This window comes from Cotesia glomerata, linkage group LG9 (genome assembly GCF_020080835.1).
Source record: "Cotesia glomerata isolate CgM1 linkage group LG9, MPM_Cglom_v2.3, whole genome shotgun sequence".
NCBI classification, from domain to species: Eukaryota; Metazoa; Arthropoda; class Insecta; order Hymenoptera; family Braconidae; genus Cotesia; species Cotesia glomerata.
The window spans coordinates 16,889,304-16,905,417 of record NC_058166.1 but is presented as its reverse complement, the minus strand read 5'-3'; the positions used below and the strand labels follow the sequence as shown (position 1 = coordinate 16,905,417).

The 16,114-nt window shown below is 25.6% G+C and overlaps 1 protein-coding gene across 2 annotated transcripts in view; it reads right to left on the bottom strand.

The window, feature by feature from the left end:
- Positions 1–6,810, bottom strand: part of LOC123272299 (neurogenic protein mastermind-like) — an 83,880-nt gene extending 77,070 nt beyond the window's left edge. For both annotated transcript variants that reach the window (XM_044739004.1, XM_044739005.1), the window contains exon 1: positions 5,880–6,810. In XM_044739004.1, coding sequence (XP_044594939.1) covers positions 5,880–6,395 — 516 coding nt within the window. In that variant the 5' untranslated portion in view covers positions 6,396–6,810. The remainder of the gene's footprint in view (positions 1–5,879) is intronic.
- Positions 6,811–16,114: the final 9,304 nt, after the last annotated feature.

Sequence of the window (16,114 nt, the reverse complement as noted above, 5' to 3'; positions counted from 1 at the left end):
AATATTGAATATTTTTTTTTTATTGGCAATAGGTATGTTGAGTGCTATTGGATGCGTCATTCAAGTGGAATTCAACGACCCTCTTAATCATTGTAACTACTAGGTTTATTTTTGTAAAATTTTATTTTGTATTTTATTTTTTAGTTAGAATTAATTAATTATTTAATCATTTTTTTTTTATATTAAATCAATTTTAGATGTAATTATCTATATTAAGAAAATAAGAAAAATTTTGTTTCTAGGATAGTTATATGATAAAATCGGTTTTTTTAGTAAAATTTAGTGTCATTGAAAAAGTCTTGACTTGGATTTGTGCCTTTTCAAGGTTTCATATCATTCTCACCGATAGGAAATTTATTATAATAAGTATTTAGGCTCCATTTGAAAATACTCTATTTCTAGATACATAATTGAGAAATGACCTTGTATCTTGTGAAATATTGACATTTTTAAAGATATAAGCTCATCCTGGTGTTATTCTCATTGAGACCTTTCATTTGAGTACCCACATCAATTTTTCATATATTTTATATATTTATATATATCACATATATGTATATATGAAAAATATATCAAAAATGCTGGTGAGTACTCAAATGAAAGCTCTTGATGAGTGTAATATCGGGATGAGTTTATATCTTTAAAAATGTCAATAGTTAAGAAAGTACAGTGTACTTTAACAAATACCTTGTGAAATATTGACATTTTTAAAGATATAAACTCATTCTGACATTACACCCATCGAGACCTTTCATATAAGTACCTACATCAACTTTTCATATATTTTATATATTTATATATATATATATATATATATGACAAATATATCAAAAATGCATGTGGGTACTCAAATTAAAGCTCTTTATGAGTGCAACATCGGGATGAGATTATATCTTTAAAAAGGTCAATAGTTAAGAAAGTACCGTGTAATTTAATAAAAGTCATTATTTAATGAAGCAAAATTTTAATTTTTTATAGTTTAGAAATCACGGCAGTCACATAGTGACTGCAAGGTTGCTAGTTATCATTATTATTATTATTTAAAATAAATTTATTTTATCTGGATCTGGATTCTGAAAAAAAAAAAAAAAAAAAAAAAAAAAAAAAAAAAAAGAAAAATTTGGAGCTTGATAAAATATGAAGCTACTGAGATAAAAAGTCACTAAAAGTGAGAAATAAAAAAAATAAAAAACAGTACTGATAAATAAATAAATAAATAGATTGTATTGAGATTGAGAGGAATAAAAAAAAAACTGTGATCGTTGCGATGTTTTAAAATTCACCTTGAGTGATATGACGACAAGTTAAGTTTATTGTGCGACATAATATGACCGGATGAGTAGAGAGGAATAGAGAAACTAAACTCCATGTGTGATGTTTAATGTGTGTTTAATATATCACGTGGTACTGGAGTTCATTTTCATTGGATCATTTCTATTACAGTCGTCAATATTTCCCATACCACGGTGTGCTCTCGCGTTTTTTTTATATATACAATCTACGTGATGATTAATAACCTTAACGTCACTCATGCTCTACACTTACTTACTTACTTGTACTAGTATTTTGTATTATAATATATTAATGTACTGGTTGTATGGTAATGTTATTAATATTGTATTACTAACGCGTATTTTATTCAGATCATCATTTACCTAGTCGTTTATTTGTTATTTATAAATAGTTATTATTAAGTCATTGGTTTTAGGATGGATAAATATTGTAATTTACTGTGTAAATAGATGCTTAAAGATTCCTTTTGGGTCCATCACTCCGTTTCGCTGTGGGTGGTCGAAACCTATTGGCTCACATTTTTTAAGTACAAATAACTCTGTAGTTTTTTTCATTCATCATTAATACTTTGTTTTTTAATGGTTAAGATCGAAAACTAAAATTTTTTTTAACACAAATATTAGTATAGAAAGTTTTTTTTCAATTTCATAAAAAATTTAAAAACACAATTACTAGTAATTTGAAAATTTCAAATTTTTTGTAAAAATTTTATAAGATATATGCTCATCCCGATGTTATACTCATTGAGAGCTTTCATTTGAGTACCTACATGCATTTTTGATATATTTTTCATATATACCTATATATAATATATATAAATATATGAAAAATTGATGTGGATGCTTAAACGAAAGGTTTCGATGAGTCTAACATCGAGATGAGCTTATATCTTGAAAAATGTCAATATTTCACAAGATATTTGTTAAGTTGAACGCTACTTTTTTAAATATTGACGTTTTTAAAGATATAAGCTCATTCCGATGTTACACTCATCAAGAGCTTTCATTTGAGTACCCACATGAATTTTTGATATATTTTTCATATATACATATATATAATATATATAAAATATATGAAAAATTGATGTGGGTACTCAAATGAAAGGTCTCGATGATTGTAACTCCAGGATGAGCTTATATCGTTAAAAATATCATCAATGAACAAAGTACAACGTCATTGCTTTATTATTCACATTTTTAAAAATATAAGCTCATCCCGATGTTACACTCATCAAGAGCTTTCATTTGAGTACCCACATGAATTTTTGATATATTTTTCATATATACAGATATATATAATATATAAATATATGAAAAATTGATGTGGGTACTCAAATGAAAGGTCTTGATGAGTGCAATGTTGGGATGAGCTTATATCTTGAAAAACGTCAATGTTTCACAAGATATTTGTAAAATTGCACTGTACTTTATTAAATATTGACCTTTTTAAAGATATAAGCTCATCCCTACGTTACACTCATCGAGAGCTTTCATTTGAGTACCCACATGCATTTTTGATATATTTTTCATATATACATATATATAAATATATAAAATATATGAAAAATTGATGTGGGTACTCAAATGAAAGGACTCGATGAGTGTAACATCAGGATGAGCTTGTATCCTTAAAAATGTCAATAGCTCACAAGATACAAGGTCATTTCTTAATTATGTATCTAGAAATAGAGGATTTTCGAATGCAGCCTAAATACTTATCATAATAAATTGACTATTGGTGAGAATGATATGAAACCTTGAAAATGCACAAATTTAAGCCAAGACCTTTACAATGACACTAAATTTCATTAAAATTACTGATTTTATCATATGACTATCCTGGAGACAAAATTTTGCTTATTCTCTTAATAATATAGATAATAATAATAATAAGAAAATTTTTGAAATCATTATTAAAAAAGTTAATAAAGAATGATAGTAATAATAATTTTACATACCTACATACACAATTTAGCTGCAATGAAATATCAAATAAATCAACTATAAACTATAAGTATATAAATGAGAGCATGTTCTTGTTAGAGTAATTTTTACTAGTCGTAAATTACTGGTGGGCGTTGGGCTAATGGATTGTAATGCGAACAGTCGGGAGAATTTTCATCACGTTAAGTACAAATATTATGGACCGAAATATATTCAATGCTTAACATTAACAGTAATTATTATTACTGAAATTTTAATTAAAATTCACACTAATATATATATACATATAAATATATATATCGCTGTATTTCAATTAATAGCTCCAGATTTTTCTCACTTTCATTGATAATTATTACTGCGCTCTAATAAATTGTAAATCAAAGCGCTATTATATTAGTTAAATAAAATATTGTAGGAAAATTTTCAAATTTCCGGTAATAAATATTAAAATAAATTTGTTTGGATTAAAAGTAGTTTTCGGGGAACCAATTTTTTTACTACTTATTTTATGAGTTCTTGTTTTTGAATGATGAGTCAAATACTATGCCTATACCTAGATCCTTTTATAAGTATTTCGATACTTTTTTTTTTTGTGTGTAAAAGTTGTAAACTTTTAGATTTATTAATGTTTAATTATTTTCTAGCTCTTAAAGAAGACAATGGGAACCTTTATACCACTGATATTTTTAAGAGTACTTAGAAATGATCATAGAAATTAATTTAATGTTTTTTCTCAAAAATTTTAAATTAAAATTAGCAGACATTTGATAAATTTTATTATTTAAAAAAAAAAAAATCTTCAAGAATTTGCATTAAAAATTTCTTCATGAATTTTTTTTCTCAACAATTTTATCATAATTATTATCAGATATTTTATTTATTGTTTTTAATAATAAAAAAAATTCCATAAATAATTAAAAAAAAAACAATCAAAATTATTTTTAAAAATATATTTTCACTTCTAAAAAATTTTTTAAATAAAACCAAAAAAATGATCAAATGTCTGCTGATACACAGAAAAAAAAATTTCTTGACTGAAGAACAAAATTCTTAGCTCAAGAAAATTCACGGGTGCCTAAAGGAAGACCAAAGTTATGTTGGCCGAAGTAAAAATTTTTCTTGAAATTATATTCTTGGTGGAAGTCATTTTTTCTTAATTCAAATTATCATAAATACTTGATACAATAAATTTTTGTATTTGATCACAATTTTTAGATACTTTAGGGAAGCAGCGCTACCTACTTCAGCTGAGAAAAAAATTTTCTCACCTAGAGAAAATTTTTCTCGAGAATATTTGATACCCATTTTATATTATTTTATCGTGCAATTATACATATTGAATGAAAAAAAATGATTAAATATTATTAGATCTTCCCATTTGGCATATTAATCAATAAAAATATTAATGAAAATTTACTTCTATCTTTATATTTAATTTTTTGGAGCAAGAGAGAAATTTTCTCAAGGCAAGAAAATTTACTTCTATCAAGAACTAAATTTTTTGGAGCAAGAGGCTGAATTTTCTCAAAACAACAATATTTTCTTGACTTAAATATTTTCTTGGATCAAAATACGTATTTCTTAAAACAAGAGAATTAATTTTGTTGGAACAAGTGAAATTTCTTGTGTCAAAAAAAATTTTTTTTTTCGCTCAAGAAAATAATTAGGGAGAAAAATATTTTCTTTGCTCAAGTGAACTTTTTTTTCTGTGTATGAGTATCAATTCTCGCGCCAATTCCAATCATTTCTAAATACCCTCATTGATAAAAAATTTAGTTTGACTCAAGAGCAAGAATCTTGAATCAAGAACACTATTTTGAAGAAAATGAAATTTTTGAGTCCAGAAAAATTCTTAGATTAAGAAAATTCTCTTAAATGAAGAATTATAATCTTCTCAAAAATTTTTCCTCTCGACTCAAGAATAGTATTTTTCTTACCTAGGGCAGGAAAATAAGAAATGTCTCAGATTACATGTAATTGTTGACCGAGGCGAAGCCGAGGTCGACAAACATGTGATCTGAGGCTTTCTTATTTCCTGCCCGTGGTGAGAATATTCTTTTTCTCACCTCCGGGCGGAAAGCGTCAATTTTCCTCCCGCTGCGCTAAACGAAAATGCCGCTTTCCGCCTCCGTCGAGGAGAAAAATAGTATACACACCACGGGCAGTAAATAAGAAAGGCTTAGATCACATGTTTATTGACCTCGGCTTCGCCTCGGACAACAATTACATGTGATCTGAGACATTTCTTATTTTACTGCCCTAGATGTGTAATATACTATTTCTTCAAGATGGTGTTTTTGGTTCAAGATTCTTGCTCTTAAATCAAGTTAAATTTTTTTTAGTGCTCTACACGGAAAGAACAAGATGACACTGGACATCATCCCAGATTATACTAAATGAAAAAAATATCACTGAGTATAATCTGGGATGATATCCAGTGTAATCTTGTATCATTTCAAATTAAATTAGGACTGAAATATTTTTTACTAATTTTACTCTTAGTTTTTTTTAATTTTTTTTGTTAAAAAAAAAAAATTAATATTTGTTTATAAAATATATTTTTTAAAAAATATTGTCGCTTGAACAATTTCACCTGCTAAATAAAAACCAAAGACAATTGAACCAATTAAAAAAAATACTTACCACATGAATACTGGAAAGACCCACAGCCTCATTGGGCTTCTTATCAGCCTTAGTCTTGGCCTGCCTCTGCTTAGACTTATTAGACTCTAGAATCTTCTGCTTGAGGACCTGCATGTCCTGATTATGCTGCTCACAGACACCATTAAAACACTGATGAAACCTAGGAATACACTCAGTCTGATGTTTCCGGTATCCGTCCATCCTCCTCTTGAGTCTATCAACAACGCTCTGTTTTTTCGAGGGTAGAACCTCACCAATCCCAGGTGCCTGACCCATTTGTTGGTGTATCAGCAACTGCTGCTGGCTCGTCAAACTCAACTGACCGGACTGTGGTCCCGCGATATTCAGCTGATGCTGCTGTTGTTGCTGCTGGTGGTCCAGACCCGGGTTTATAGGGGAGTGATTAGCACCACGACGATTAGGAACACCCGCGCAAATAGTCAAGTTACCAGGGCCGGTGCCCGAGCCGGGGGGGCCTTGCGAAGGCTGATGGGGCAGGAGCCCCCCGGCCTCCATACAGCCCCCTAAATCCACCGCAGAGTTTCAACCCAGTTCAATAAATAACTGCTGATTTTCTAACAACTATTTCACACAATTTTTTTTCACTAACACACAATTCAATTTTACTTACAATATTTATTATTATTTTTATTGTACTGTTTTTCTTGATATCACAAAACCTCGTTATTATATCTTCACCTTCACCCCCTTCACCTTCTTCTTCTTCTTCTTCTTCTTCTTCTTCCTCTTCTTCCGCTCGTCTTTTCAGCATCCTCTCACACGCGTACCCGATTAATTTCCTGTCAGCTGACATCTGCAGGCATTCATTCATCAGCTATAACCTTTATCACTATTGTATTTTACTTTATCATTTTTTTTTTTTTTTTAATTATCATTTATTAATTTATTAATAATTAAATAACAATATTAATAATAATTATTATTATTAAAACAACAATTAATTTTACACCAAGTTTTAATTTGTTTATAAAAAATTTTAAACCTCACATATTTAACAAAAACTATAACTAAAAATTAGTCATTAACATTTAAGAGAAATAAATACAGTACTTCTCTCGATAAGAGTTGCCGCGCGACTAACAAGTGGTGGGGAATGTGACCGGCTTCACGGCCTTTCGCTTTATCGTCTCAAGAAATAACGATACACTATTATATTTTTTAATTTAAATCCGATCATCACTTAAATACTACAACTTCACTTCACTCACTAGTCACTACACAGTCGATAATAAATAAACTGTCATTATTTTTTCAATAATACTAAAGTTAGCTGACGTTTCTAATTTTATTTATTAAATTGAAACAAAAAAATATTTTTTTTAAATTGCACTTGTAGTTTTTAAAGTTTTTTATAAATGAAAATTTTTTTTATTTTTTTGTAATAATTTTTTGAATAAAAAAAATTATTAAAATTTTCAAGTTTTTTACAAATGAAAATTTTTTTGTAATAATTTTTTTAATAAAAAAAACTATTAAAATTTTTAACAAATGAAAATTTTTTTTATTTTTTTGTAATAAAAAAAATTATTAAAATTTTTAGATGTCAGCTAATTTAATTTTCATATTTTTTCACACCACTCACTTGCAACAATCCTTGTTTTTATTTTTTTTTTTAATATTTAATTATCGGCACTTAATAAATATTAATTTAATTTAGGTAAATTTTGTTAAAGCTGAGACATAGTAATTGTGACTTACTGAGTTTTAACAACAGGTAGTTGTCTGCGACAGCGTGTTGACGCTCGTCAGTTAAAAAAAAAAAAAGATGGAGAGAGTTTTATAAAACGGCAGCATACCAATTGGTAGAATGGAGATAGAGATGGACGATGCTCCGTGATTCGTGATGCTCTCAAGTATACAATGGAAGGAAGGGATAGAAAAACGGGATTCTTCTCTATCCTAACTTTCTGATCATTCTTTAAAAATTCTCAGCTCACCTTTTAAATACTTTCAATTACTTCAAATAATTTTTTTTCTTTCACTTAAAAATTTAAAAAACACAAACTTATTTTTTTTATTAAAAATATTCTTAAATATTTTTAACAATAATAATAATTAATTATTATTATTATTTGTATGCGTGAAAACGTTACTAAAAAATTTGAATCTCAATCCAAGGAGCGACATGTCAATGCCAGGATTGTTTTGCAAGAATGTCCGCGCTTTTATAAACAACAATTACATAACCTCACTTTTAATTCACAGTATTATTTTAACACTCACTATTATTAATTTAATTTAATTTAATATAAATATATTATTTAATAATATAAAATATTTAAATAAAAACACACACCTGAAGATAGCGAGGTCACAATATTACTGTAGAGTTTATTAAATGTTTTAAATTATTTAAAATAACCGGATATTATTGTTTGGAGGCACGGGGCCATTCATCAGACAACCAAAGTGCGCGTGGGTATCTGATTTCGAGGCATATGTTATTTAAACGGTCAATCATCGTCAACATAAACATCAACATTAATATCAAGAGTTCTATCACTACACACTATCAAGTATAAGCACAGTGCACTGACGTATTTATGTTATAGTACGGAGTATGAGTATAGAGTACCGACACAGGACACTAACAGGTATAGTATAGAGGGACAGTTGTGTGTTGTATGTACAAACACTTGGTATATAATAGTTAGCAGTAACTGACTTGCGCTTGCTGGTTGCTGGTGCTCAGCTAAGCCAATAAACTGTCTTCGGTTTGTCAGTTTTATCCAGCTGCTCTTTATACTATTTATTGGTGGTAGTACCACTCTTCACTCTAATCCCAGTACAGTCTATTGGTACATTCATATTTATACATACCTTTGGAGAAAGTTCGCTCGGTTCAAAAGTTTTAGCTACCGCCATCTGTTATGTGGCGCGCTATTTAGTTTCTGTTTTTTTTCAAATGCTTTTTGTTATTGTTGTGATCTGAAGTTAACTGACAGCTGTCATTTTTTTTATTTTTGTGATAAATTAATTTACAAAAAAAATGTTTTAAAAATTTATATTTAATTTTATGACATTAAAGTTAGCAGTTACTTGATAATTTTTTTTTTTATTTTATTTAACAAATAAATCTTTTCTAAAAAACTATTTTTAAAAAATTTCATTTATAATTTTTTAAAATTTCTACATGTCAATTTTTTTATGACATTGAATTTAGCTGTCACTTGACAATTGTTTTAATTTTCTTTAATAAATAAATTATAGCAAAAAAAATTATTAATAAAATGAACTTGTAGAAATTTTAAGAAATCAAAAATGCAATTTTTTATAAATAATTTTTTACAACAAATTTTTTTGTTAAAGAAAATTAAAAAATTGTCTAGTTACAGCTACATTTAATGTCATATTTTTTTTCTCATTTATTTTTGTCATAATTTATTTGTTAAAGAAATTTTAAAAATTAATAAATATCTGCTGGAAGTTAGCCGACGTTTTTAACTTTTTAATTTATTAAATTAGAACTAAAAAATATTTTTTAAAAATTGCACTTGTAGTTTTTTAAGTTTTCTACAAATCAAATTTTTTTTTTTGTTGTAATTTTTTCAATAAAAAAAAATCCTAAAAATATTTAGATGTCGGCTAACTTAATTTTATAAAGCTAAAATTAGCCGACAGCGAAAAATTTTTATTTTTCTTTTTATTAATTAAATTAGCAAAAAAAAATATCTTTTTAAAATTGCACGTATAGTTTTTCAAATTTTTTGCATGTGGAATTTTTTTTTGTAATAATTTTATTTATAAGAAAAATTCTGAAAATTGTCAGTTGTCTGCTAATTTTATTTTCATCTTAATTTTCACCGGCGGAATTTTTTATAATACTAAAGTTAGCCGACGTTTTTAATTTTTTGATTTTTTTTTAAATAATTAAATTAGAACCAAAAAATATTTTTTAAAAATTGCACTCACAGTTTTTCCAGTCTTTTACAAATGAATTTTTTTTTTATTTTTTTGTAATAATTTTTTTAATAAAAAAAAAGTTCTAAAAATTTTTAACGGCTAACTTAATTTTCATAATTTTTTTATAATTATTTCACTGCTATAAAATTATTAAAAAACTTCTAATTTCTGTCAACTTCAGTGTCATATTTTATTTATTGTTTTTACAAGTAAAAATTTTTTTTTAATTAATTTCATAACTTTATTTTTTTTATTTATGAAATATCTTGATTTATTAATTAAAAAAAAAAATTAAAATTTTGTATTTTCATAATTATTTAATTTTTTCACTCTAAATTATTGAAAAAAAATTTTTTTCTGATTAATTTTACAATTGCATGTTTTTTATTTATTAAATTTCTTGATTTATTGACTTTTCAAAAACCTCCAAAAATTAATTTTTTTTTTTCATATAAGTTATTAAGAAAAAATTTTAACTAATTTTATACTTAACTAAAAAATTCTAATCTATTAAAAATTTTAATTTATTGACTCCAAAAAAGTATTAAAATTTAATCATATAATAATTCAATTTTTTGGACTCAAAATTTTTTTTTGAACATCATTGGACCTTACTAAAAAAATCTTACCCAAAATACATACATAAAATCTCCTCGCTTTTTCCAACACAGTGTAAAAAACCACAATAAATAACTACAATTAAACATTACAAAAATAACAACATAAATAAAAACTAGTGATGAGTAAATAATTTTTTAGAATGAATATTTAATTGTAAAAAAAAGAAAACAATGTATTATTTTTTATACTAATTTATATACATATATACCATTTGTTTTTAATAAGAACAATCTGTATTAATAATAATTTTCACCCACGCTTTTTTTAGAAACATTCATGCTATAATTTATTCAATTTCGGACAAAAATATGGCTATAAATGTTATTTATTAATCGCCGATTGCATTATTAATATCAATATCATTAATAATATAAATATAATATATAAATTTATCAATTAATATTATAGTTATTGAAAACGTGTCATCTGCCAGTCTTAAAAACATTTGAGCTGCATTTCATTCAAAATTATTTGATTACAATTTAATATTTATCAATTCGTCTAAAAATTTATTCTACAAAATCACATTCTTACATTTGCTCAAATTTTTAACCTTTGTCACAATAATATAATTTATACGTAAATATCTCTAAACTCATTAGCATTAGTCATTACCAAATTGTCCTTATTATTCGTAATTGATAATACAAACGCCGATAAACTATCATTCTCAATATTACACTTTATCTACCTTGTTCATCATTATAGACTAGAAGTTTACTTACATACAAACAGAAAAAATGAAACTTTAAATAATTACGATGTAAATAAAAAATAAAAAATAATATATAGTTATAATTATAATCATGTATTCAGTATTATTCACTGAACTCAATTACCATTGTATAAACATTTGTTTTTTTTTTTTATAATTCAATATATCGTTAATGGTACATTTTTAACGTAAACAATAATGACGTCAATGTAGATCAATGGTAATTCACCTCATTAAGTCAAAAACCTCTAAAACATATGTGTATTATTAAAATATCTAAAGGAAATTTTAGTCAACATACATTATCATTATTATAATTATAATAATTAGGTTGATCAGATCATAAACACAATGTTGACTATTAATTCATACTTTATTGTTACGTTTTATCGGACATTCCGACTTCTTCAGGCAATCTAAAAGTACATAGATTAAATAAATTATATTCCAATAAACATGTCAAATATACAAATTGTCAAATATGTCTTTGAATACTGTCTTTACAATAAATATAAAACAATACAATATTTCATAAAACAGATTACAAAATTGTATCTAAACATTTTTAATTCACATGAAAAAATTTTTTATAAAAAATTAATAATACAAATACACAACATAAAAAAGGCCATTCGGCAGCCCAAATGGAAGTAGATTTCATGGTGAATAATAAAAATACTACTAGGGTTGCACACGAAAAATAAAAATAAATTTCTGTTCGATTAAATAACAAAGACGTCAAAACGAAAGCAAAAGTAAAATTTCATTAAATCTGTCTGAGAAAGCAGGTGATTTTTGGCCTAGACTGATATGAGGTACATAAATTAAAGCTTATTTAATAAGCTTTCAGATGTCATTTATAGAATTTTGATTCTGAAAGATATCGCGTTCAATTGTAATTGTACGAAAATACGGTAAAAGTGAAAATTTTTGCGATTTTTGAAAATTTTTGAATTGCTATTATTCCTAAACTATTTAATTTGGAGAAATAAATAAGTACACAAATTGAAGCTTATTAAATAAGCTTTCAAATGCAATTTACAGAAATCCGATAGGATGTCGCGTTCCATTGTTATTGCACGGAAATAAGGTAAAAGTGAAAATTTTTTGCGATTTTTGAAAATTTTTTAATTGCTCTCATTTCTAAACTAATCGACAGATTTGGCTCATCATAGAACTTAACCTCGGAAATCGTCCTAAGAATCAGTATGTTACGTTTTATTGAGATCCGTATAGAATTACGGAAGTTAGAGAAGAGACATATATATATATATATATATATATATATATATATATATATATATATATATATATATATATATATATATATACATATATAAACTTTTGAGCCATATGCATTTTCTGAATCCGCTTGACGAGCTGAGTCGAAATATAGCAAAATTTTTCAAAAGTTCCGTCATGAGGATCAATCCAATAGTTAGATTTCTATGAAATCTACTAAAAATGACCTATTTTCAACACTTTTTTTTTTTTCAATATAAAAAATGAAATATTTTATTCAAACTTTTTACTGTCTTAAAGATAGAGAGCTCTTGAAAAAAAGATGCGTCCGCGTGGACTGCAGAACTCCTAATAGGATTATTTGAAGTGAGAAAAAAAATGTGTGCTTTATTTTAGACTTCAATCTAAGTCTTGAACGAAGGAAAAAAAAGAAAAATAAAAATTGAATTTTTGGCAGAGGTTTTTATGAAAAAATTAAAAATTTGGCTAAAATTCCGCATTTTTTTTTTTGAAATAGTTGTAATTGAAAAAAAAAATCCTTCGTTCAAAACCTTAAAAATTATATCTTGAAGATCTGTCTAAAATTTCATCAAGATCGTTTGAGTATTTCTCGAGAAATCTTGGCCACCGTCTTTGAAAACATAGTTTTGAAAAAAATGCTTTTAAAGTTTTGAGTGACAGTACAACAGCACCTTGAGCGCGCAATTTTTTAAAACTGAATCTCCGAAACTATTATCCAGATCAATTTTAAATTTTAAGATAATATTCTAAAGATGTTGTAGAATTTAATAAAACATTAAAAAATAAAAAAATCGATTTTTGAAACCGTGAAACCCATGTGATGACTTAAGCACAAACATGCTTTTGATACATTTTTTACACTCCAATATTTTATAAAAAATTTTTTTTATGTTAATTTAAAATGTTCCGATTCAATTTTATAATCTGTTTTATACACGGAAAGAACAAGATGACACTGGATATCACTCCAGATTATGAGTAAAAAAAATGTAAGATAGTAGCTAGTATAATCCAGATTACAATGAGTATAATCCCGATATCACGCAGTATAATTTATTTATTTGATGTATGTATTTTTAGATTGCTTGAAGAAGTCGGAATGTCCGACGAAACGTAGTAATAAATTGTGAATTAATTGTCAAAATTGCATTTGTGATCTGATCAACCTGATTATTATAATTAAATAATTATATATTCCCTTGGACCTCATTAAAACAATTATAAATGATACATTATCATTATTATTACATTAATATTGTTAAATATTGGGCAAGATTAATTAATATATAAAAAAAAAAAAGTAACTACTGTTATAAAATTTAATTTTTGACTCCCAATTGGACGTTCGATGTTTGTCACTAATTTTACAATTAATTTAATCTCAATTACATACAATTACTTATTTAATGTCCGGCCTATATAATTCCCAGTAAAAAAAAAACTTAAAAATAAAAAATAAATATATAAAAAATATATAATAAAAATTACTAAATTTTGAATACTATGAAAAAAAAAATAATTCACATTAATTGTATCATTTGATTAATATATATATTATAAATATTTATAATATATATACAGAGCGCGTTATAAAAAGTACAAGTTTTAAATGTTGGAAAAAGTGCGTCGCTTATTCTAAACATTTGTTATTTTTTTTAAATTAATTAATTAATTAATTAACTATTTATAATTGATTACAATCATTCATTGATATACATTAGGTGTCAACATAATTGTTAATTAATATTAATAATATTTATATAAATTTACGAATTGGACAAGAAGTATCAGATATTTAAATTTACTTTCTCATTTGGTTAATCATTCACACTATTTATTTATATTCATATTTATATATTTATATTTATATATATTTATAAAAATGATAAGATCGTTTAATCACGGGCATACCTTAAAGCTAGAAATAATAATAATTATAAGAATCTCATTAGATTTAATATAATAAAAATAAAAATATTAAATAGAACCAAGTACAATTTTAAATAATTATTAATTTTTAAATTTAAATCCACTACTGTACACTTGGCTTGTTCATTTATTTTTTAGTTTGTTCATTTTTGATTATCATTAACAATAAATCAATTTATTAAGGAAATATTCTGGTCTAGAAGCATGAAATTTCAGGTGATTTTTAAAGTACTGTAAAAAAAAGCAATTAATATTTTTACAATACATTTTTTTATAAGTTATTTATTAATATCATAAGAATACAGAAAAAATAAAAAAAATTTTTAATTCAAAAAATTAGCAACTGATAAGTAAGCTATGGTTGAAACTATAGAAAAGTTAAAAAAAAAAATTTTACAAAATTGCGACTGCCTGAAAAAAAAAAAAATTTGACTTTTTCGAATTATTTAAAAATAGTAAAAATAGAAATTTGGGGATGACCGTAGTTCCAACTATAGCAACATTATTCTAGATTTATACATAGAAAAAAGTAAACTGTAAAATTTACTCGGATTATGATTAATTTTTATAGTTTCAAACAGTACAGCGGATATCGAAGTGGCACTAATGTAAATATTACAAAAATTAATGTAGAAAGTGTAAAAGCCACAATTGCACGCCTCATGATGCGAAGCATCAGAGAGTGCTTTACGATCGAAAAATTTTTTTCGCCTCATTTTAGCAACTATTTTTAATATTATAGCCTTGTTAGTTCACGGAATCAAGATATTTTGCATACTATTGTCGAGATAATTTAATGGAGATTAATTCCATACTTTCTAAAAATTGATTTACTGCAATAGAAACGGAAAAAAACATCAAAATAGGTCAAAAAATTTTCCTGTCCGTCATGTATGAAACCCCGGAAACACTGTAACTTGTGAAAAAATCAATTATTTGAGTTAAATTTTTTTTTTTTTAATTCTAATCGACGATTGTAGGTCACTGAATGCGAATGGTTAATTAATTCAGTGTCGTTTAATTACAATTAATAAAAAACGAAAACTGCAAGACTGTATATCTATATATTATAATATATCCATGTAAAATTAACATGGATGGTGATATATCTATATCTATAGATATTATGTACATTTTATTCCACCAGGGGCGCTTGTGCAGTACCTTCCTACTACAGCTGTTTTTTCGGCAATTAATTTTGAACGACTAAAGTTTTTTTTTTTTTTTTTTTTTTTTTTTTTATATTTCATCATTAAATGAGCATTATGAGTCGTGCACTTTTGGATTTTCTAAACTTTATTTTTATAATTTAATATCGAAAATGTGATTAGTAGCTGTCACTGTAGTAAATAACGACTCTTTCATCTTAAAAAATTACAGTTTTAAACAGTAAAAATTGCCGTTTCAATATATAGTCTATACTATGAGGAGAAGGGGAAGGTCTCACACTCGGAGAATTTAACATTTGAAACAGTAAAAATTCTACTCTTAAAATATATATTTTACCAGTCTAAGCAAATCAATAATTATAGTTTAATTTTTAGCGTTGCGTTTAAAATTTACCATTTTACTCTGTAAATATTGACGATGCTTGTATAGAAATTTAGTAACTGTATTTTATATTTTTAAGATATCATGCGATCATTTTTTAGGTACCAAATGATAAATATCAAAGTAAAAATTCTTAATTATTGCACGGAAAAAAGTAAACTGTAAAATTCATTCGAATTCCGGTTAATTTTTTTAGTTTCAAACAGTACAGCGGACATTGGAGTGGCACTAA